Source organism: Ambystoma mexicanum, chromosome 1p (genome assembly GCF_040938575.1).
Source record: "Ambystoma mexicanum isolate Mex_15411 chromosome 1p, UKY_AmexF1_1, whole genome shotgun sequence".
Taxonomy (NCBI): Eukaryota; Metazoa; Chordata; class Amphibia; order Caudata; family Ambystomatidae; genus Ambystoma; species Ambystoma mexicanum.
The window spans coordinates 1176701577-1176726950 of NC_090921.1; the positions used below are offsets into that span (position 1 = coordinate 1176701577).

The 25374-nt window shown below is 43.0% G+C and overlaps 1 protein-coding gene across 5 annotated transcripts in view; it reads left to right on the forward strand.

The window, feature by feature from the left end:
• The window catches only part of HCST (hematopoietic cell signal transducer), a 176776-nt gene extending 152173 nt beyond the window's left edge, over positions 1 to 24603 (forward strand). For 2 of the 5 annotated variants that reach the window (XM_069604884.1, XM_069604885.1), the window contains one exon: positions 20466 to 24603. In XM_069604884.1, the coding sequence (XP_069460985.1) occupies positions 20466 to 20503 (38 nt within the window). In that variant the 3' untranslated portion in view covers positions 20504 to 24603. Of the gene's footprint in view, positions 1 to 6985; positions 7289 to 12283; positions 12467 to 20465 lie in introns of all 5 variants that reach the window. The other 3 variants (XR_011260190.1, XR_011260191.1, XR_011260192.1) reach the window with 3 other exon arrangements.
• Positions 24604 to 25374: the final 771 nt, after the last annotated feature.

Consider the following 25374-nt stretch of genomic DNA (forward strand, 5'->3'; position numbering starts at 1 on the left):
AGTCCTTCATCAGTTCTCATACCTCGCCAACAGATTCCAAGCCATCCAAATGGGCAGTTCAGGTCCAAACACCTGCCGATATCTTGCGGCGTGCCGCAGGGATCCATTCCCTCACCCATTACCTTCAACCTTTATATGGAGCCCCTGGGAAACCTCTTAAATGATCCAACAGCATCTCCATCCACCAGTATGCTGATGGAACACAGCTGTACTTTAAGTTTACTAGTCCTCAAGACATCTCTCGTCTCTGCTGCTGCTCAGGCACCATACAGACCTGGATGTCATCCACCTACCTTAAACCCAACCCCACTAAAGCTGAGTTTTTCCTTATCGTTTCCGCTCCAAACAGATTTTCCAAAGCTAGCTCAACAGCATGAACCTAGACGGATTCACACCCAAACTGACTGACTCAGCCAAATCCCTAGGCTTTGTTGGGGAGAATTCTCCAAATGTGCTAATTTCCCTTACCTTTTGAGACTCCCAGCAACTTTGCTTGATTTCTAGGATTTATTTTTTACCTGGAAAGAGTGTGAACCTGTTATTCCCACTCTTTCATGTATTTTGATGTGTGTTTTACTTTTGTGTTCTTTGGTTATGGAGTTTTAAAACAACTCCAGTGGCATCATCTCTTTCTGCGTTTCTCACAGCACCTTCAGTGCAGTGACACAGGGGTGTATCTCAGACTTGCCAAGGTTTAAATAGCTTCCCTGGGACTGACGACTGTCTCCCAGGGCATGTAAAGTTAAATTGACTTTACTAGTCTTTTTAAATTTACTGACCCAGCACACCCTATCTTACTATGGAGTGCTGGAGCGGTTGCCTAGGTTCCCCTGAGTCAAAACACTCATGTAACAGTAAAATGTTACCTTTTCCTATTTTAAATGGCTGGTGGCAGTGGTTTAGATCAACTACCATGCCAACAACGGTACCTAAAAATCAGGGGTAGCCATGTTTTTCAATATGGTGCCCCAGACCTATATGTAAAAACAGACTCCGGTCATCTTTTTTTGCCATTTCTTTTAGGAAAAGTCCTTATTGAGTCCTTATTGAGTGTCTCTGCGCGCCCAACCAGGTTTGGTCCCTTTGTTCGCGCCTTTTTGCGGGCTTCTGTACTGAAGCCCTCCTCTGGTGCCAAAGTGTCTGGGATGGACAGGATGTGAGGGAGGTGCCTGAATCTCCCTGTGCTTAGTCTCCTAGGAGACCTGAATTCACTCTGGTGTGATTGGCCGGCTGGCTGTCCGGCAAGGACAGCCACCCTGCTGTGTGAGTGACAGCCAGGCTGGAATGAATGGGGGAAAACTGTTTAAAAGCAGGTCTCTGGGACTTGGAAAGCAGAGTCGACCACTTGAACGAAAGAACCCGAAGAGGAGAGGAAGGAAGAGGACTGCTGCAACTCCTCGACGACCGGTGAAGCCCTGCCGCAGCCCGGAATTACCTGAAACTCTGACCACAGAGAAGCCTTTCAAGGTTAACTTCTTCCCTTGAGTTCGGTGGGAACAAACAACTCGCAAGCCACCTGGACACCGTACTATTCTGGTCGAATTTTCATCAGAGTGCTGTAGAAAACCGGATAGCCAGAAGGAAGGAAACCAAGGGGACTTTAAGGCACTCACACCTTAAACCGGCGTCTTGCTACAGCTTTTGGCCTCTTCCCTGGGCAGGGCAGGAACCTTCTGACATCCTCCTTCTAGTCCCCATGACTGAAGCACAGGAACAGCGAGATCTGCTCGAACTGCCAGGAACAACTGCCTCAGCTACAGCTTTCTTCATTTAAAAGGTACTGTGCAAACGCTGTCCGGAAATCTTTTTGGTCCTCGAGAAAGTGCGTGAAACTTTCCCCAACTATGAAGGCTGTTCCTTCCCTCAATATTCGTCAAACTTTTCGCCTAGCTGAATCCTTGAAAAATCTGTGGCAAAGACTTAACCGTTACTTCTCAGAACTGTGCTATCCTATACAAAAGACTCTGAACCATTGACTTTGGCCCAGGCCCATTGAGAAGAATTGCTGGTTGTAAATAACTGAAACCCTTTGCCCTGCCTACGATTGTATTTGGGCTGTCTATTCTTATAACCTTGTCTTTTCCCTCCTTTATTAAGTACCCAAGGTGTAATTTTGCTCACACTTCATTTTTGAGCTAAACTTGTTTAGTTACTTACCGGTTGCATTTTTGTGATGTATTAGTGTGTGATATTGAGCTGCTTATGCTAGTGTAATGTTTTATAAATGATTGAGTAAATATATGTAAATTCTTTTACTATGAAACCTTGAGTAAGTGTTTACTTGAATCACTGTATTGGTTGGTCCTTTGTGTAACTTGTTCTACTGCTCACTTAAACTCTTGAGATAAGTCTGGCTGCTCAGTCATCGCTACTACTTTACTGTGTAGTACAGGCTTGTACCAAAGGTGAAATTGTGCTTACACTTGTAGTCCTAATTACCTGTAGTGTTCCCAAAGGGTACTGCAGGTGATTCTGCCTAACAGGCTTCATTTACGATAGCTGTCTCTCCTTCCAAAAACATGTGGCCAAGAAAGCCCACACCGCCTGGCTCCAAATCTCCACACGCAGGAAAATCGAACCCTTCATCCCCACTGTCTAACTTCTGTACAGTAGTCCAGGCACTGGTCATCTCACACATTGACGAGGGTAACAACCTCCTTGCCGGGCTCCCAGCCAGGTACCTGGCTCCCCTCAAAGCTGGCCATTACAGCGCAGCTCGTTTTATCGTGTGTGTGCCCGTAGATTCAACCACATCACCCCCATCCTACATGATCTCCACTGACTCCCCCTTCCCACAAGGATTCTCTTTAAAACCATGTGTATCACATACAAAGCGGTCTCCAACAGAATCCTATCTTACCTGGCAGCCAAATTCTGTATCTCAGGTGGTTCCTGCACCTACCGTAGCTCATCCATCAAAAGGGTAGAGTCCACGTTTACCCTTAAGGAAAGGACCAGAAAGCAGTCCGTCTCCTGCTATGCCCCATCCCTCTAGAACTCACTCCCCCTGGAGGCTCTTACTGTCCCTTTATGCAGTTCTGCAAAATCGTGAAGACATGGCTCTTTCATCGCTTCCTACCCCCGGACTGAAACCCCAACAATCCCCCACAGTACTGCGTTACTGTTAAAAACTCTAAACTAACGCTAGCCTTTGGCTTCTCCGGGAACTCTGTAAAGCGCTGTGCTTCCTATGGGCCAGGTTTACGCTATAAACAATACAATTAAATTAATTATCTCCAGTAGTTAGAACAAGACTGTGGTCAATGAACAGGAAAAGACTAGGCCTCTGAAAAGGCAACCCAAGTAAAATCAAAGGCTGTGGCCAAAGAGGAGGCAGAGAGTGGCGTTTCTGAACCCCAGGCCAAAGAGAGAGCGGAAAATGAAGAGCTAGAACCCCTCATGAAGGAGGTAGCAGTGAACACAAACGCTGAACTTCTGGCGAAGGAAAGAACACAATCAAAAATGTGGAATTCTAACCAAGTAAAAAGAAGAGAATCCTGGGGACTAACTCAGTGAGAAGATAAGGAAAGAGTCCCCTTGGGACTAAACCAAAGGAGAAGACAAGCCAGAAGAGAGACTTGGCTGCTTACACAATAAAAAGATTAAACACTTACAGAACTCATTAAAGGTTCTGAACATTCTGGCAAACAAATGAGCTATGTGTAATGTGATCTCCTTGCCTTGTGATACCCCCCCACAAAATAAAAATGAATTAATTATTGAACGAGATTGGAAAGAAGTACTAAATCCAACCATAGACTGGTCTGGTTTCACAAACATTCCAGGCCTGATGGCCACCAACCCCTTAATAGCCTTTTTCTTCAACAGGGGTTGATAGATGTACAGTGGCTATTGCACTATAAGGCTAAAGTGACAACAGGGTGAAATTTCATAGGCAGTTTACATTATTTTAGTTAGATGGTATTTTAATGTCACAGGAATTTCTGGATAGTGTGACAAAGTACCATTATTTAGGCTGAGTGATTCTGCTGGGGTAACCACGGGGGTCGGGTGCACCCCCCTATTCAATGATCTAGGGCCAGGAGGAGGTAAATGGAGAATCCTACACATAATCATCCTTAGTGCAGATACATTATTTTACCAATGCCTAGAGACCCCCATAACAGAAGAAGGTAGAACACAGCAGGGTTTGTGGACCCTGGCAAAGGGAATACCCTATATCAAGGAAGTAGACCCTATGCCTTTGAAGAAGACAGCCATGTTGCAGGGTTAACAGGCACAACTTGCTTTGGAGGGGGAGACCTGGAATGTATCTGTTACCCTCTCCCTACTAGTATTACTCCTGATCCCTGTAACCCCCATTGTAAAAAGAGACTACCCCCTTCTACTATAAGTCATTGTACCCCTTGATTGAGCGTTCCTCCCATTTCCCCAACTTTGCCTTGCTGTCTCCATACCCAAAGCACCTATACCTGACTCACCGCGTGAGCATCTTGTTTCTAAGAGACATACCTCCCATCCATTTTGTCGGGACCTGCATGCGTATCAGAAGTCAACATACCTATAATGAAGCAAATCCCTACTAAAGATGGGTGGCCAGAACTAGCTTGTTACCTATTTTCCAACTTCAGGATTTCCAGGACAGGAAGGAGATTGTGAAGACACAGGCTCCCACAGTTTAGCATGGCCAAACATACAGCAATAGTTCAGCATACGAGGAAAGAGTAATGGACTTCCCTGCAGCAACTTAGTAGTCTGGGAGAGGAACACTTCCTGATGTGCAGGTAGCATTGAATGGTGAACTGGCGTTAACCGAGAGATGGACCGGTGGCAACAACGGCAGCAAGGTTTTGGTAAACAAAATGGACAATGCACTTATTGAGTTATTGGGTCATAGACCAGTCAGAGAATGAGTAGTAAAGAACTGAAATAGCAGAGGGAGAGAGAGGAGGAAGAAAAGGCAAAGTGAATGGATAGACCCGAAGAAGAAGAAAGAGCATTGAGGGGTTCAAAGACAACAAGCACCTCAGAAGGAGTATGTTGGCAGTGGAAGAGTAAGGAGGAAGAGAGGCAAGTGGTGGTCAAGAGAGCTAAGGAAGACCAGAGACAGATAACATGTGAGGAGGAGGTTGAAAAAGAGATAACAGAACAGACAAGTCAGGAAAAAAGCAGAGAAGGAAAAAAAATCTTAGAGTGCTTGATCATTCTAGGCCATCAAGAAGGCACTAAAAGGGAGACCAGTGCGTGAGGTGAAGGGGCAGAGATGGGGGATGCCAGGCCACCCAACAAAGGTGCATGCCAGAAAGTACTCTCCTGATAGGGTTCATACCATACTGGTGCTTTTTGAAACTGTGGCAGAGACTACCAAAATCACTGGAATACTTATGCTACACTCTACCCCGAAGTGGGATGGTCTGTCACCACTTGACCTAGAAATTGACAGGCTCAGCAACAAGCGTGTGGCTCTTCAAGTCCTGGCAGGAGGAGTTGCCCTCATAAAATATTAGCATCCTTGTCAGGCAACAACACATTCAAGAAAAGAAAGAAGTGCAGGTGACACTTGAAACCCAGCAGACTGAGAGTGACTTTTATTTGACTGCCGGGAAGCAGAGCCAGTGGCAATAGAGGGACAGATTGCTAGACCAATGTCATTAATCTGGGATTTCCCATTGTTGCTCTACTCTTATAAGCATTCCACCCATAACTGTTAGCCTATTTATGTTGTATTATAGACCCTCTTGATCAACACTTTGACTCTCAAGTTGTGTGTTTATCCATCAAACGTGACAATGCGTAAATACTCAGAAATGGATTGTCAGACCACGTGACCATGCACAAGTTTGTTTTGTGACAGACTGGCCCACCAAGCTCCTGGAAATTGTACTCTGCTCATTTTCTGAAATAAGGAAGGAGAAATACTACAAAGACAAGACGTAGTAGAATATACAGAATCAACAGTCACAGTTTTGAACAGTTTTAAAATTTAAAGAATCAAATTTTCAAATGTAAACATCAAAAATTAAAGTAAAAACATACAGCATTTTTGCATGACTATGCCTTTGATTTCAACATTTAAGTTTGAAAATATTGTGTACTTGGTGTATTTCATGTGTCCGTATTTGACATCCCCTGTCCTGAACTACCTTCTATCCAATAGTTAATGTTCCCCACAGTGTAGTCATGATTTTCTTCACTTTAAATTATAATGGCGGGAAAGCCTCCCCCTGTTTGCTCCCTTTTGCCAGCTATACTCTGCTCCTGATTTCCTTCTAAAATGTGTTATTTTTCACTATTTAAAAAAGTCTGATTTTTTTTTAATCAAATGTGGGACAACCATTTACCCCCTTGCAACCACCTCTTAATACAGATTCTTTATGCTGGGCCTATTTTTTCCTGAACCTTTTGTCAAGTTCTCTTACTTTTTGTTTGTAAACATTTGTCTTCACTTTCAAATTAATGTGCTGAGAGAAGTGATATAATTAAGCAATATGACCCGAGCGGCGGGGGCATTACCGACTCAGGTAATGCCCCGGGGCCCATAGTTATAGGCCCGAGCGAAGCGAGACAGAGGTGTCCTTTCCTGCTCAGCGAAGATGCTTTATGATACTTATGAAGACATTGTTTGCGCTTAAAAATTCTTGATTGTGCGTTATGTTTATATTTTGGCTAAATGGTGGATTATTTATATGCCGATTTATTCCAGCACGGAGCGCTATTAAACTTTGCGGTTGGTATTCAGATCCAGTGGATGTCCGCACCTCTGCATAAAATTGGCGCAGAAGAGTTGCTAGGCAATTTATGGGTTCATATTCAAATGAAAGATTTAAACCTTTTTGTTGAAGCCAACTTTTCAGAGTATCAATTGCCCATTTTGTTGCTTGCTGTGTATTCGCCTCACATTTAGAGAGTTCTATACTGTTTAAATCTAGGCTATCCACAGAAGCATGTCTACAATGTGCAGATGACACAGTAGTTGCAATAGGAAAGGGACTAAGAGTTAATTCTTTTTGTTGTCCCTCTTCAGTGTCGTTGTCAATGAGTTGAAACCAGTCCTCTACTCTATGTGGGCCGAGAATATTGAAGTTCGGTTGGACATCATTAGGTTGTGGAAATACGACGTTTCTGGGCGTACTTGCCATTTTCAGCAGTGAGAGTCGTAAATTGTGCCGGATTCGTGCTCCGCTGTGGCAGTCCTTTGATTGCAGTATCTTTTTCAAACGTTGCGAGCCGGAATGACGCACCGTGGAATGAAGGAAAACAATATTGAAGTGCGTCGTGCTCTGAGAATGAAGAGGCGCGTAAGATGGAATGCAGCGTTCATTGTCAGGTATGGACCTTGTCTTAGCTAATCACATACAGTGTTTCATTCACTATGTTTGTCTCCAGGGTACTAATTGAAGATAGGTCTCTTCCTCAAAAATCCCCTTACCTCCAATCATCTATCAATTTGGAATGTTTACCCTACCCATACAGACAAAACCCGCAATTTACAAATGTTTCCCGTCAATGAATATAAGGCTAATAACCCCACAGAAAAACAAATCAAACAAAGTCATTACAGTGCCGAACCTCAAAGTATATTTGTTGGTCTGGCACAACTGGTGAGGTCCCTTATTTATATTGAGTAAATCGATCCAGGTCCTTTCCTACTCCAAACGAAATCCTGAATCCCTGAAAGGAAATGCTGAGTCAGATACAAAGGACAGGGACGCCAGCCTCAGGTTTATAACGAATGTTTACAATATGTATGAATGGGTACATCCACACAGATAGTTCCCTATACATATTTTTTTTTTGTATTGGTTTATTTTAAGAAAAGACAAACTAAATCCATTAAAAAACATCCAATCATTAGTTCAATAAGATTGCCATCTTTGATGATTTCTAAAAAAAATACACATTTCCTTTCATATTTGCAAGTTTCACAATACAATCAATTTTATCATTCTTAAAAATGTGACATCGGCTACCGGCAAAGCGATATTTCTCCCGCTAAACAGTCAGTTCCAAAATTCATCCATATATAACCAATTATATTCAAAGACAAATCTTGCCAATCTGTGAGTTTGTAGCGTGGGACATTTTATCATGCTGCGTTAAAGAATGTCTATTTCATGCTTTGTAGCACAGAATCTACAGAATCTTGAGGTGGTATCTTCTACACTCTTCCTAATATAATCTATTTCTCTGGTCTCAAAGATATTTAATCTGAATTTAGAAAAAAATTCCTGTACCGTGCATCAGGAAATTTCTAACAGAAAGTTGGAAGAATGCTGTATTTCTTATTTTCCCATGCAATATCTTTACATAATGTATATCGGTCTCTAGCATCACAAGTCTTACACCAGCCCCACTCATTCAAATTGTTCTTGAAAGCAACTGGATACACACTAATATCATTATTGCCTATTTTTAAAATGTCCAAAATTCGTCCAGACTTTTCCTTAAAAACTTTCATAATAACAGAATAGGGATCCTGCATCTGCCATGGAAGATCATGGTATAATATGTTTTTGGAAGAGCTTATGCCATTTCTCAGAAGAGATAGCACCTTCAATAAATAGATACCATATAAAGAGAGCAACCCCAATGCATACCTTAAAACGGTAATTGGCACACTAATAGGTAATGACACTGCTTTGCACCAACTTTTCCCCTCTAAATGTGCAAATTGTACATCACCCAACAGTGAACAGACTTCCAGACCATAAATAATGGCCAGAATCACTTTTGCACAGTAGAATTTAATCAATGGGGTCAGTGTGAATCAACAGTATTTCCCAGCAATACGTTCCATCTGGGTTCCAAATTGTTCTGTTCTAGATCAAGTCTTGATAGCATAGCAGACTTACAGGATGTGCTAGCTATAAAGAGACCCAGATATTTAATTTCATTCATGATGCTCAATTTCCCGTCCCCTAATTTCCAACAGAAGCCTTGCCCTCATTTATTTCAGGTAAAGTATACATGTTTGTTTTAATTGAATTGGTGTTTAATTCCCTGTCATTTGTAAACATTTGGAGCGCATTTCTGAGGTGTTGCAGCTCCACTTCAGTGTGGTCCATGAGGATAATGTTGTCCACCTAAGTGAGCCAACACATTTTACAACCACCAATCTGTGGTGAGATAAGTGCTACTTTATTCAAGAAGTCACCCATGTCTGAAGCATATAAGTTGAAGAGACAGGGAGCCAGCACGCAACCTTGCCTCATGCCCTTGTTTTTTTTTTTATTTCTCTGCTTAATGTCCTTTTCATATCCATTCTAACTCTAAAATTGGCGTTGTTTTGTAGATTAATCAGGATGTTAAGAAGGTTATCGGGAAATCGCCTGTTTTTAAATTTCGCCCATATGCAGGATCCACTGGCCATGTCAAAGGTTGTGAAAGGAATGTAGTAGCAATATATAGAGATGGAGTATCTTTTTCACATGATTTATCTATTAATACATTAGTGGCAAACCATTAAAGAGGTTCTCACCCCTTTCATGAATCCTGTTCATTGTTTAACAGTTAATTTTTCCCACACGTCCATTTCTTTCAAAATTAATGACAAGAACATATTTCTCTCTGCAGCCAGAAGTGTAATAGAGCACTCATTTACTGTGTTTTTTTTAACACCGTTGGAATCACGTGAGATGTTTTCCAAGAGCTGGGGATTGTTTTAGATTTTAATATATTGTGAAAATATATAAGCAATAGCATGGCCCATGCTTCCGGGGCTCCATTAAGAGCCCTATTGTTCAGTCCGTTTGGACCTGGGGCTCTTGAGTTAGACTATTTTGATTATGAGTGAAAAAATCTCATCATAACTAAAATTGAAGTTCCATGGTTCGTCATTATGATTGACTATTTCTTCTTAATCACAGGCATATAGACCAGCTAGATGATTGACTGCCCTCAGATATAGGGTTAGTCTTTGAGCATCCATTTGATGTTTATCACTATTCTGAATTTAAGACCAGAAAGGTATGCTATTATTTTTCAGAATAGCTTCATGTATACATTCTCCATACTTTGTGCTATCAAATACCTATTTCCTTTCAGCCAATTTTTGTACTTTTGTTTCTGTAACCTAATTTTTATCCACCTTCTCTGGTGAGTTGATCTCTAGTTGTTTTATAATACAGTTCTCACAGCTTAGGTTTCCTTTTCTTATTTAAGCAGTCTCATCCAAAGTATACAGTTTGGGTCTCAATTTAATATTTTTAATATTTCCTAAAGGGAATCTCCTTAGAACAAATACATAGATCAGTTTGTCATAAGGACCATACAATCTCACAACCATATTCTATTCGGATGACAAAAGTGAATTGGCGGATTCCAGGCCATTAAAGAGAATTGGGGAATGACTTTACATGATAATTCAAGAAGATATATTGTGAGAAACTCTGTGGGTGTGGTCAAAGAAAAAGAAAATGAGATGCATTTCAAATATTACCCAGGGTTACTGATGCCCAGCATGCCTTTGCAGATAACACTCCCTCTTACCACTTGTGACTCGTGTGTGTGGTGTGCTGATGGCACAAGGAAGGGATTAGGGGAGAGGGACTAGGTGACCCTGGGAGTCAGGCAGCGCCTGCTCTGTGATGCCGACCCTGAAGGCGGCATATGGTGGATACTACGGGTCCTAAGTCCATCTCTGCCCTTGTATGTCCGCTACCTCCTGCTGCCACAAAACCCCCACCATGCTATTACAGGTTCTTCATAAAGAAAGAAGCCTCCATTCTGGTGGGCTGTTTAAGAATGTGGGCCAGGAAGAGACTTCAAAGATGGTGGAGAGGGGCCAGATCAAAGTGTGAGTGTATAGCTGGATACGGAAGCCTAAAGGAAGGGACCCTAACATAGCCCTTATTTGCACATTGTTCTGTTGAGATCAGACAAGGGAAACCTGTACATGCCAGTTGGTGGGGCCTGGTAACGGAAACCAAACAAAGTCACATGGCCCATGCACCAGTCAAGAAAGACACAGAGCTGCCGCCTTATATCACTGTGCCACTGTGATATTACAGGTGGCGATGGGGCAATGAGGCCCAATGTTGGAACGATATATGGAGAGGAGCGGAGTGAGGGATGAAGAAAGATATGAAAAGACAGAAGTATTTCCTGTTATATATTTTATTCTAGGAAAAGTGAATACAAATGTTCAAAAAATAATTTATTTATTGCAAACTCCCTACCATTAGTAAAAGTGATTAAAAAATATTGACCCAATTGCTGTCCTAACAGGATGATGAGCAACATTTTGGAAACCTAACCTAAATGTACCTGCCACAGTGTGTGTCATGCAGCAAGATTACCTAATTCAAAGTGAAACATTCTCCCCAAAGACAAAAAGGTGAAGAGGTATAGTAGCATATAGAATTGCAATAATCACTGTGTGGGACTGTTGGTCCAATGGTTTATATTTAATTATCATAGAAACGTAAGCAGTAGTTCCTGAATTGAAGAAAAATGCTGCCTCCTGAGGGATTCTACTGTCCCTAGCATAAACCTACTTTCATTTTATGCAGTGACCTCAATATTGAAGAGCAATACAAGGGCATACAATGTCTTAGTGCACATACATATAGTGTTGGGAAATATGTCTCCATGGTTCGTGAATCTCACATCCTTAACCTTCCTTCAGGTACACAAACAGCACATAGCCAATATCTGAATGGTCTGAAAGTCAAGTGTGAGAAGGCTGCCCCACTTAAGATATACCTCATTTAATGTTTCTCATCTAATTCCATATTTTACAAAGTAGAGTTCCAGAGGTACATCACTCCTCCCCAGTTTCTGATGTGAGAAACCTGAAGGTCTCTCACAAACTAGTTCCTGGGGATCTGTCATCCAGTTGGCCAGGACACGGCCATCGCTATTGGATCTAGTTCCTGAGGGTGGTCCAGTGAGGGAGGATTACCTGGAAGGAGTGTCCTCAGGGAGAGGAAGTGGGGCACTGACTGGTGAGACGCGGTATACCTCTTCTTCTGACACCTTTTCCCCATCCTACCACGTAGGACATTCAGAAACACTACCCCCATTTTTCTCCACGAACGCTTTCGCACACCACGAGAGACAACAGACTTAGACCAGAGCCATTTACCTGACATGTCCCAATGCAAGGCTCAGGCAAAATCAGGCAATTGACCGAAATCACACTCACCTGACAGCCCTTTCCCTTCCCCACAGGGATAGAAGGCGGAGCATGAGAGCATAGTACGAGCGAGGCAGACCGCACAACGAGAGAGCTAACTCAGCACGGCAGTTCAAGAGGAGGAGAAAGATGGCGCAAACCGAGATTATGACAAAGAGAGAAGTGACCATGCCCTTTCCTTTCCAGGCCTGTGAAACCTCCACAGAAGGAATAGTAAGACGGCAAACAATATTCAGTATGTGTTGCAGCAGATGTCAACGGTACACAGGGACCTCCTCTGCTGATAACCAAGCTGGGAAGAGACGCTTGCCACCGTGGTACCGTCCTTCACTCCAGAGACAAGAGAAGCCAAGCGGTTCATCCCAGCCGGTGAGTCGAGGGTAGAGCCTATAAGAAACAAACTGTGTTAGACAAAAGTAGCAAATGGCTCATTGAAGAAAAGTACAAAGAACTGTTTTGATACGAGAGGGGAAAACCAGCTACATAGGAGTCAGACACTATGTGGGTGTTCACATGAGTGTCACGGCTCGCTCCCTTCGCTCCCGTTCCCACCACTTGGGGGCATGTTTTGGGGTTTCTTCCCTACTGGACATTTCCTCCGAACCTTATGCTACAGTGTCCTGATGAATTGGGAGCGCTAAAACCTTATTTCCCAAATGACTTCCCTTCCGGATCCATTCCAGGTTTTTGGCAGCCAGCATGCTACTGCTACTTTAATCAAATGACTCTGCTTCCCAGAATGCCTGGCTCACTGCCTCATCTCCTCCCTTGCAGGACAAGGCTGGGTGGAGGATAGGCAACACCTGTGGCTGCAGGTACAGCAGGCGACACGCCTGAGGGGTGTGCTCGTTAAGCAGCTTTAAAAGCCTCAGTTTGCTTCAGTCCAGCGCTGGTCACTGTTGCAGCGTTCCTGTCGTGACTGGTCCCTTGTTCCTGGTTCCTAGTTTTTGTGCCCAGTTTCTAGTTAGTGTTTCTTGTTCCTTGTCCTGGAATTCGTATTTGTATGCCTAATTGATTTCTGCCTTTTGGAAATCCCTTTCTCCCTTTCTCTGTCTGCAGGCAGCCTTTCTCTGAGCTTTCCTTTTGCTGTAGCCCAATTGCCTGTGTTCACTGTTTCCTAGAAATTGTCCTTTGCTACTGAAAGACTTGTTGCATTAATCTTTCCTTTACAGGTTTAGTTTCCTGCCTTCTCACCTTGGATGGGTGGGAAAGTTTCCCTTTTGATATCGTTTTCACTGCTCCTGATCCTTGCCTTCTATTGGGATCCATGCCATGTTTTCCTTTACACTTTTACATTTATTTCCTATTTTATTATTAGGTGTGGGAAGCTGTTGTAACTAGCTCCTGTGTGATTATCTTTTGTTTTCCACACTGTACTATTCCTTCTTGCCTCTTGACTTGGGTTTAGGTATTTAGTCATCCTCACTCTTTGCCTTTACTGCCTTCTGGGTTCTTGTTTGATTTACAGGGTTGTGGGTTAGTACTGACTTTTGAGTGGTCTTTCCGGTCCTCGTGAATACGGACATCCAAGTGGTCTTTCCGGTCTTCGTGAGTACTGGCATTCATGTGGTCATTCCGGTCCTTGTGAGTACTGTTTCCAAATTCTTTATTCAGTACCGTCTAGAGTGTCAGCTTACAGATTCTGTCCCTGCTTGCCCTCTACGTGGGCTTAGCGCTGTCAGTATCTGTAATAGCATAGTGGGTAAGGAGTTTGCCGACTTTCCTTTCAGTCATAAGGAGGTTCTAAGTGCTTACCCTACATTCCTTTTCATATAGTGGTATACACGAGTCTTGGGTATTGAATGCACGTTGTTATATTCAAGGTTGTTTACTGTGTATTTTGTGCACATTTCCCCTGCCATATCCATCGCCTTCTTCCTTTCCTAACAGAATGACCAGCCGTTGTTCCCGTTTGAACATGGCCAGATTACGAAGGAAAGGCAGCAAGGCCTCTAACAAGCTTATACAGATAGCTTCCCTTACAATTACCCGTGAAAATCGAATCTCTGCTCCTGACTTAAATGAACTCCTTGACACGAATGGGTATTTACGTGCAAAGTATTTTACCCACTGGGTGGCCCATCCTACATTGCCTGATCCTAGCTCTGTCTTTAATTTTGATCCAGAGTCTATGTCCGCACAAGCCTTAGCAGTGGAAAACAACACACTGCTAGAATTTATACACACAAGTACCTCTGTTATTGAACCCCATGACTCCGGTTGTGCTTTACCTCAGATTGAACAGTTTCATGATTCAAGCATGAAGAATGGAGGGGTTCCTTGCATATCTTCTGTTTTCTGCCCTCAGTCTACAGCTTACTCCTCTGCACAGGTTCTTACTGTGGTCTCTAATGCCAAGGGGTCTGATGCCAATAGTCTGCTTAAAAGAAACACAGACCACGTCGGTAAGAGAGAGTATAGATCACAAGACCTGCAAGCAGTAGATGACAATATACAATCAGTGCACTTCCAGATGGCTAGGGCAGGATCCAGCCCTGATGGCACCATGCCTTCCCCTGTGCCTACTGATAGGGATGTACCGTTAATGCGGGACATGCTAAAAGCAGAATTTGAGGAGTTAAAACAAGAATACATTTCATTAAAAGAGGAGAATAAGATGTTACAGTCTTTTCTGAATACACCTCCAACTTTATCCGTTGATGAAGTGAATACTGTTCAGTCCCTGAGTGCGGAGACTTTTGTAAATCATGATACTTGTCAATATGTAAGATCTATTGGGAGTGAAAGTCTTTTTTCAAGCACAGCGCTTATTCAGGGCACAGGTTCTGACAACTGTCCTACCGTTTGTCAGGAATTGCTGTTAGCTGAAGATTCACAAGCCACTCCTTTACCTGAGGCTTCCTGTGTAGCAGTTTGTCATAACTCTGAGCTTGAACACATACATGCTTCTGATTTCCAAACACAATCCACAATGGTGGCATACACAGAATCAGTCACAACTGTAGGCTTAGGTTCTGCCCTTGATCTAGCTGCTGAGACTGAAGTAGACATTCAAGCTGATGTGGGAAACGATGCTACCTCTGTGTTCGCTCTTCCTTCTGCCAATTTCGGTCACTACGAGCAGTCAAAGACAGTGCAGAATTCATGTTTTGATGGACTCATTCCACAGATTACTGAACCAAAGACCCGGCAGGCGATCCCTGAACTGTTGATTGTTAATCAGCCACTTTCAGAAGCTAAGACAGAGGAATGGTCAATTGACGAAATCCTGATTAACAGAGACTTTACTATGGTGATTGCTCTGGTTGATTTTGACTTCTACAAAGGAAGAGACTCTGTGTCATCCACTAAGGAGAGGGACGGCAGGGGTACAGCTCAGACTTTGGTTACTGGTGCCAAGGGGTCAACTGCCTTAAAGGGGCTTTCCATTCCTGAACCACAAGTGTGTCTGTCGACTTCAGACTGTCCCCCTACTACCATTGACTCTTCAATAATCCTGTCCACAGCTCTGCAGTCATCGTTGGCACACGTATCTTCGATCAATAAAAGAGTGCTATGTCTGCCAGTCTCCCAAGAGCCTTCACCATGTACGCAGTCAGAGCCAAAGACCTTGACAAGTTTGTCTTCAGCTAACAAGACGGCTCCAGCTTGCATGCCCTCAGCCTCAGAATTTCCTCTGGCATGTCTGTCTTCGGCTACAGTGACTCATCCAGCAGATTATCCTTCAGCCATGGAGCCTCTGGTAGTACATTCTAAGTGCATGTCTTCGGTCCCAGAGCCTACTGCTAGTTTGGCTTCAGTTCATGAGAGACCTGTATCCTGCTCAGCCTCGCTGCCAATATCGGAGGTGTACCTGTCTACACTGTCAGATCCTGCTGCATATTCTTCTGCTCCAGAGATTCCTCCTGAATCCCAACCATTTACTGATGAACGTCCATCTTGCCCTTCTTATGCTTCAGGGGGATCACCAGAATGTCTGCCTTGTACACAAAACAATTCTCCCAACTACTTGACTGTAGCATCAGCGCCTCCCGAATATGCAACATCTGAGCCTGAGACTTCTGCCAGCTCTCTCTTCAAAAACATCAAGCCGGCTCAAGACTCGGGAGGGCCTTACATGCGAGGCCGCTGGACTTGCCTGGAGTATTACGAGAGAGAAACGGATGCCATCCGCCACGGCCCAGTCACCGAACGTGTAGCCGACCAGGATAGCGGGCTGGACGGTCCGCGTTTGGAGTCCGGTTTGGATCAACCGCTTGACAACCCTTTTGTTGCCGGATCCCACATGAGCCTGAGGGAAGGGACGGGCACGGCCTTCCAGCTGCAGCGCCAGTTGGGTGCTAGTAGCCAAAGGAGGGGAATGTCTGCTGCAGTTCAAGATGTGCCTGTTTTTGCTCCCGCTGCTGGTATGCCTGATGTTCCGAGTACTGTGTCTAACACTCCTATCAGTATGCCAAACGTTCCTGCGGTTGTATCCCACGTGCAACAAGGTGGCTACTTGACTGGCTACATGACTGTTAACGGGAGTGCCAGCCTCGTACAACCCATTGGATCTCCAGACCTCCAAGGCATGGAACTTATGCAGGCGAATCTTTGTCACTTTCAACCACAAACCTTTACCCAGATGGATGACAGAGTATCCGAACCTCTACCTCAGCCGCCACCTTCCTCTTCCGAACATAAACATTTCCTGAAACCTGCTGCTTCCTCACCTCCTGTGTGTCCACTCTCGGCAGTGAGGCTAACAGAACTTCTACCGTTGTCTAAGGCATGTAGCACCAGCCTGCCTCTCTCCTCAAAGATGTATGCATATCCTCTTCCAGTGACTAAGCTTCCTGTACCTTCCAACTCTGCTTCAGGTCCTGCAAGTCCTTCATGCCTTTCTTCGACCCATGAGTCTCTTCCTCACCGAAAACCCGCCTATGGCTCTTATAGACTGCGGCCTGATTCTATTCATTCCAGTCCTTCTGCTTCTGCCCGTGGGTCATCGTTTCCGTCAGTGCCACTTCTGAAGACAAAGCGCTCCTGTCATGGAAAGAAGATGTTTTGTGCGAGTAACGGCCGCCTGGAGTCGGCCGTGGGAGGGGGTATAGTGTCACGGCTCGCTCCCTTCGCTCCCGTTCCCACCACTTGGGGGCATGTTTTGGGGTTTCTTCCCTACTGGACATTTCCTCCGAACCTTATGCTACAGTGTCCTGATGAATTGGGAGCGCTAAAACCTTATTTCCCAAATGACTTCCCTTCCGGATCCATTCCAGGTTTTTGGCAGCCAGCATGCTACTGCTACTTTAATCAAATGACTATGCTTCCCAGAATGCCTGGCTCACTGCCTCATCTCCTCCCTTGCAGGACAAGGCTGGGTGGAGGATAGGCAACACCTGTGGCTGCAGGTACAGCAGGCGACACGCCTGAGGGGTGTGCTCGTTAAGCAGCTTTAAAAGCCTCAGTTTGCTTCAGTCCAGCGCTGGTCACTGTTGCAGCGTTCCTGTCGTGACTGGTCCCTTGTTCCTGGTTCCTAGTTTTTGTGCCCAGTTTCTAGTTAGTGTTTCTTGTTCCTTGTCCTGGAATTCGTATTTGTATGCCTAATTGATTTCTGCCTTTTGGAAATCCCTTTCTCCCTTTCTCTGTCTGCAGGCAGCCTTTCTCTGAGCTTTCCTTTTGCTGTAGCCCAATTGCCTGTGTTCACTGTTTCCTAGAAATTGTCCTTTGCTACTGAAAGACTTGTTGCATTAATCTTTCCTTTACAGGTTTAGTTTCCTGCCTTCTCACCTTGGATGGGTGGGAAAGTTTCCCTTTTGATATCGTTTTCACTGCTCCTGATCCTTGCCTTCTATTGGGATCCATGCCATGTTTTCCTTTACACTTTTACATTTATTTCCTATTTTATTATTAGGTGTGGGAAGCTGTTGTAACTAGCTCCTGTGTGATTATCTTTTGTTTTCCACACTGTACTATTCCTTCTTGCCTCTTGACTTGGGTTTAGGTATTTAGTCATCCTCACTCTTTGCCTTTACTGCCTTCTGGGTTCTTGTTTGATTTACAGGGTTGTGGGTTAGTACTGACTTTTGAGTGGTCTTTCCGGTCCTCGTGAATACGGACATCCAAGTGGTCTTTCCGGTCTTCGTGAGTACTGGCATTCATGTGGTCATTCCGGTCCTTGTGAGTACTGTTTCCAAATTCTTTATTCAGTACCGTCTAGAGTGTCAGCTTACAGATTCTGTCCCTGCTTGCCCTCTACGTGGGCTTAGCGCTGTCAGTATCTGTAATAGCATAGTGGGTAAGGAGTTTGCCGACTTTCCTTTCAGTCATAAGGAGGTTCTAAGTGCTTACCCTACATTCCTTTTCATATAGTGGTATACACGAGTCTTGGGTATTGAATGCACGTTGTTATATTCAAGGTTGTTTACTGTGTATTTTGTGCACATTTCCCCTGCCATATCCATCGCCTTCTTCCTTTCCTAACAATGAGGAACTTTGGCCGATTACCCTATGGTTGAAACTAACGTTACTAGAAGGCCTTGGGAACGGTGCGAGAAGAGGGTCAAAGTTGTCATACAGGGGTCTAGTAAAATTCTCTGTACAGTTGAAAGTGTTTGACCGGCAAATGAAGGTAAAGCTAAGGGAAGTGAATCCCGCACTATGTGTGAATTGTAAAAGTTGTCAAGAGTGAACCCGGCGGAGGGATGCTGATGAAAGGGGGCAGAGTCCCAGTAAATAGTGTGTTGACAAGAGTGAACTTGGCAGAGGGATGTCCACAGTGAACTGTTTAAAAATACATTAAGATTGGTAAGAGTTACAAAAAGGATTGTGTTGAAAAGCCGTAGTGAACCCGACTGAGGGAGGCAAATAGTCAAGAACGGTCTAAGCCCGGAAGAGGGGGACCAAGGGGTGAAGAGGTATCATCCAAGTACAATCAGAAGAAGGACTTTGGGACGTTTGGTTGAAGTTTTGTTAGGTAATTGGGGACCTATTAGGCCCTCAGAAGCAGGAAATACAGCTACCGAAGGTACTGACATCATTAAGAACTTTTTGTGGATCCGAGCCCAGAAGAGGGAGATCCAGGGGTGAGAAATCCGAGCCCAGCAAGCATATGGAAATGAGCTCTTTGTTTGTTCATTTTGATACACCAATCCTTGGAGGCAAGGGACTTTTTTGTAGAAAAGAGACTTGACCCCCAAGGCCCTGATAGCTGAGAGCAGAACTATTGGCTCATGCTGGGAAAGCTTCAACGGGTGCTGTGCTCCGGAATCCCACCTTATCTCGTGCTCAAAATGTGGGGAAGGGAGACTCCGACTACCGCATCCTTACTTATTATTTGTGAACACTTCTTTCTTTCTTGTGAACCCTATGCAACACTCTTTGGTTGTATTTAGCGTAAGGACTGCCAATAGGCTTTTCTTAGTATAGGCCCTTTTATTTGACAAGACACCACTAGGACTGCCTTATTTTGATTTGATGGTCGTAGCTTGCGCCCATCTTAGATTTAGGTTTAGATCAGGCATTTTTCCACCCTACCTATACAGTTTAATAAACACCCTTGAACTGTGATCACTTGTGTCTGTCTAATCTTGATACCATGTCTTCCTTACACTGACCTCTGACTACCACTCTATCTTAAATAAGCACATCTGCCCTTTAACATTGAGAATATATATTTACCAAAATGAAGTGTAATATTTGGAGCTTCTGTGAGCAGATCTTGTATGCTGCTCTGACCTTTGGTCTGCTAATGGTGGTCCGGTCATGCACCCCACTATAAAGGTAGCAAGCAAGCACCTACCGCAAGGCACTATGATGACAACATCCCTTTAATATGACTTCAACTCTGACGTGCATCTTCCCAAAAATACCTGCAGCCTGTCCCAAACATGGCAATGTGGCACTAAAAGTCATGGAGGCCAATGTGTGCAGAATACACATAGTAGCAAAAATATCTGGGCATTCAATGATGTCTCTTCTGATACTGTGTATGGATTTCTCAGATTATATGAAGGTAATAATATGGTATAATTATGGTATATGATAGTTCCACATTGGTGAATAGATGGTCTTGAATTGTCATATTACTGTATAGTATTTCTGTGTAACTGTTGCAGAATGGATCATCATAGACAACGTAATGGCCATTAACATGTATTATATAAAATATTGTCCATGGATATTCATTGTAGGTAACTTGACTGGAATGTTCTATTTCTTGGGGTTAATAAGCCTCATTTGATATTTTAATGGGCTTGGTTTGAGAACATTGTTATGCATTGGGAAAAACATGTATTTCACAGTTTGCAAAGTACGGTTCATGACAGTTCTCTGGTGTAGATGCACTATTTAGGGTAGCAAAGTGAATATATTAGAAGCTGATTTTCCATAGTTATGCATTCTGATTTGTAAATTATTTGTTTTTCAGAGGATAACAAGGTGTACATGAACATGCCAAACAGATAACAGCGCTTTGCTACAACACTGTCATGTCTGGAATAAAAGCAACACCTGCCTCCTTCCAATCAAAAACATGAGAAACAGAACCAGCATATTATTCATACAATTTCAGAAACAATTGCAGGAGCTCTGCATATTCCATTCTCATAGCGGAGACAAGCAATGCAGCGCGTGTTGCTGCCATGAAAGACTTTGGCAAAGTAAATCAGCACTGATCCCATTTGATATCTCACATGCAAAAACTAATAAGCACTGCTTCCTGCACTCCCAGATCTGGACTACATGAAGCAACACTGAAGCGGCACTCTTCCTCTCCTATGCCAAATGTAAGAAACTGAAGCAGCATCACTGCCCTCTGATATGAGATTCAACCCCCTGACCTCCGATTGTGTTGACCTGAAGCAACGTCAACCATTCTGAACGTAAAGTGTAGAAAAGTAACCCCCCGTAAACTCATCCAATCTAAGACTGTCTAATACACAAGCAACACAAACTCTTTTAATCTAGACAAGCAAAAGCTGCCAAGGCATCTGATCCTGAAGTGAAGAAATCTCAAGCAGCGGCAATCATTGCAATCAAAGGCAGAGGAAAACCAAAGCGGCATCTACTCTTCTAATCTAAGACTGTAGAAGACCGAAGCAGCGTCAAACCATCCAAGAGTGTTGAAAGGTAAAACCACATTACCCCTTCCTAAGACTACCAAATACTTAGGAAACACCAATCATTCTCCTTCTAATCTAGACTTGAAAGCTGAAGCAGGATCAACCGTCTCGATTTAACATGGGGGAAACCTAAAGTAGCATCAACCTTTCAAAGTCAAAGACTGCAGGGAACAGAATCAGCAACCAACTGAGAGTGTAGAAAGTTAAAACTGCGTCAACCAATTTGATCAAAGACTGAAAAATGCTCAAGCAGTATCAAGCCAGATGATCTGACATTAGCTAAAAACTGAATCAGCATCAACCCTTACAATCAAATATTGGGTACAACCGAATCCACATCAACCCTTCTGAGCATAAAATACAGACACTTGAATCTACATCAACCCTTATAATCTACAATTGAAGAAAACATAACCAGCATCAACCCTTCAGAGCTGATAATGCAAAAACCGAAGCAGCATCACCCTTTCCGTTCTAAGTTTGGAGAAAAGGGAATCACCATCAACCCTTCTAATACAAGATTTGTTCAAATGGAATCATCTTCAATCCTTCCAATCTAAGATTGGAGAACACTGAATCAGTGTCAGGCCTTCTGATCTACAGTTGGAGAAAACGTAATCAGCACCAATCTTTGAGAGCTGCCTCTGCATAAAACTGAAGCAGCATCCACCTTTTACATTCCAAGGTTGGGTAAAAGTGAATCAATATGAGCTCCTCTGATCCAACAATGGAGAAAATTAAGTCATCATCAACCCTTGCAATCTGAAATTGGAGTACACTGAATCAGCATCGACTCTTCTGATCGAAGAAAATTGACTACTGAAGCAGAATCAGCCTTTCAAATCTACTAGAAAATGCAGGAGCAGTATCACCTCTACCGATCTATGACTTGCATTAATTTGCATCAGACTCTGGTTCTGATCTGAGCCTACAGTTCCTCTACCCATAACAAGATCTGAAGAAATGAGGCCTACAGGATCCTTTTCATTTAAAGTGTTATACATTCGCCTCATACGCATTTGAATACAGAGTGAGGAAATTACGCAAGGCCTGTGAATCAACCAGTATATAGAAATGCATTCAAGTGATATAGAGGGTTCAGGAACACCAGAAACTATAAACATATGTAATTTTAGGTCTTTCCTGATCAAGCTTGGGTCGTAGGAGAAATCCTTGAGGCATGAATATGCACTCAGAAGCCCACCGCAGTGATAATAGGAGACGTCAGTGACCAATGTGGAGGACAATTCGATACCAGCAGACCATTTAGAATAAAAATAAGAAACTATTCATTCCATATGCTTATTATTTAGGGTGTATGCTGGATAAATTATGTCCCAGTTTTATGGCACCCATTAAACCTGTTGGTAATTGGCTAACATCTGCCCAACATGTCACATGCTTTTAGAAAAGTGGAACTTGCACAATGTGGAACTTGCACAATGTGCCCCTATGCATTGGACAATACTCACCATTTGATTACTTCGAACATACCAGAAATACACGTGAAACAATTCCTTAACTGTCGCATCAAATTTGTAGTGTATATTATTATGTGTATGCAGCAGATGAGGAACACTAAAATTGAAACGATACTGGCTGACTCTCAGAGAGCATAACCAAGTAGCAGTCATTTTCTAAAAATGGGCATGTACGTTTGGGATCACCATGCATAAAAGAACCTTTATTATTCATTTTTTTTTATCATATTGTTTTATTACACTTTTTTTAATCTCTTTTTTTTCTTCGGTTTTTAGCAGGCACATATCAGTAACCTAGCGCCATATCATCACCTTTTTTGCCACACATGCATAAGCAACACATTTGTGACACACATGTGCAATCTGCACATTGATAATTTCTCTCTTATTAGTACCCTTGACATATTATCTGTATTGGTTTTTCCTTACTAAATATACATGTGCTGTCGACCATAATCAGCACTTGCTCTCTTGAACCTATTCACATGGTGTGCAATATTATGTTGATCAATTTGTCTGTAGCGGACCTCCCTGGATGTGCACAATATATATGAAGAACAATATATCTCTCACTGCCGTCAGCTAACTACTTTTGCCTGGAGATGGTACTCATTATGGCCAATTGGCCACAGAAAATCTTCTTGTTATTTTAATTGTGTGGTAGTAATCTCATTGACGCTACTATTCAGTGCACACATTTGCTGTACCCATTTGTATAACAATTCACTTTCTTCCCAATGGATGTAAGCATGTTGTATGGTTAGATATTAGCTAACCGCCACACAGATGACAACATAATGACATCACGTGCGTGAGCGTGATGACGTCATTGGGAGCATAAGAACGCTTTCAGCAACAAAGATGGAGTCTCACGACGAATATGAAATGCGTATAGCTGCCTGGCAGAGGAAACTCTTGCCGAATTGTAAATATATGAGGAACAGTATACTTGCAAATGGTAACATTAGTTACATATAACATAGAATTAATAGTACTGTTGTGAGCTTAATTGTCCTTCTGAATTCTTTTCTTTGCTTAGAGGTCGACAAACGGACCACCTCTAAATCTCAAATACTCACATGGGAACCAGCCCCTTTTCTTTAAGTAAGTAGCCGCTTATTTGATTCCTATGTACTCCCTTGGTTTGCCATTAGTTATATGTGATATTCATTTTAATGGGCGCATTTACTATTCAGAATTGATCTTCCCCAAAGGCTACTCCGACAGTTTTTAATATCCTTCTCAATGGCCTAATGCTGTGGTACTCTCCAACTCTCATAATTGTACACTATTGTGCACAGAATCATTCCCTTGCTGAGGCAATGGGTTCATAATTAGGCATGCAAGCTAGGGTCACCTAGAACATGACGGTGTTCTATTCTTAGAAACTTCCTATAGTGCAGTGGTTGTGATGAAAGTCACATACTATAGCTAATAGGACTAATCCTTACATTGGCAGCCTTGCCCATACTCTACTATACTTCATTAGGACTTAAATAGTAAGTCATTTAATCTACCAGACGATTGACAAGATACAATGGCTGACACCACTTATTTACACTCCCTGTCATTCAAGAATATATGAAACTTTGATGATGTTATGTTTTTGTCTCATTTATCTTCTCCCCTTTCTCTACATTGGATTACTGCCTCCTACCAACCTGTCTACGGGTTGCTTTTGTTACATGACAGTATTGTTTTCAACATATATGTGTTGCTTGCCTTGATAAAGCCCATAAGGGTTAAACTTGTGGCCATGTAGTTGGAAGTTTCTTTTGGATAGTTTCCTTTTTGTTTTATACGTTTTTTCGGGTAGCAGCTTGCTTTGTCAAACTTCCTGGATAGTTGTCTTTTGTGGCAGCTTGCATTTTGATTTACCTAGATCCAGGATGTCATGTTCATAGACTAGGAGGTTACTTACTGACATTCTCAATAAACAAGCTTTGAATTTTATGCAACAAAATTGTTCTGTGTTAATTCATGAGGTTAATAAACTTGTTTAACTATAATTGGGTCTAAATAGATTTCAGTATGGAGCGCCTGCAGTATGGGTGATTTGTACACTTCTGCATAGGTTTTTGTAGCTTGTGGTTGTACGCTACTCAGCCTGCGGTCAGCAGCTCCATTTTCAATTCCACTTTCCTCACACGGGCGCAGCCGTATGGTCCAACAACACCCCTTAGTTTAGATCGTAAGACTTAACTACTATAATGTTGCTTATGTTTTGACAACATTATGGGGCTGATTCATGGAATTTGTGCAGCGAAAAACGGGGATGTGTGCGCCATTCTGCCCGCAAATCCCCATTTGTTAAACAGGGATCTGCGGGCAGAATGGCTCACAAATCCCTATTTTTCGGCGCACAAATTCCATGAATCAGTTATGATTGGTTTGTCTCTCAGGCTTTGTAATTGATTGATTATTTTACACCAATAAAAATGTAAAAGGAGAAAGAAAGTAAAAGATAGAAGTGATAGACAATAGAAGTAAGACAACACAGATGACAGTGATAAATATGTGAAGCCCAGAAGGAAACATGGTGGAGCAACAGAGGGTGAAATGCAGCAGGAACAGGTGGATTGATGGGAACAGGAGGAATTCAAAGGGACAGTGAAATGGCGCAAGGTAGAAAAGGGGGTTTAGGTATTCTGGATAGAGAGATGACGGGGGAGAAGAATAGATACGTGGAGTGAGGGAGGGACATCAGGCGAAGAGCAAGAAAGTGAAAGGAGAC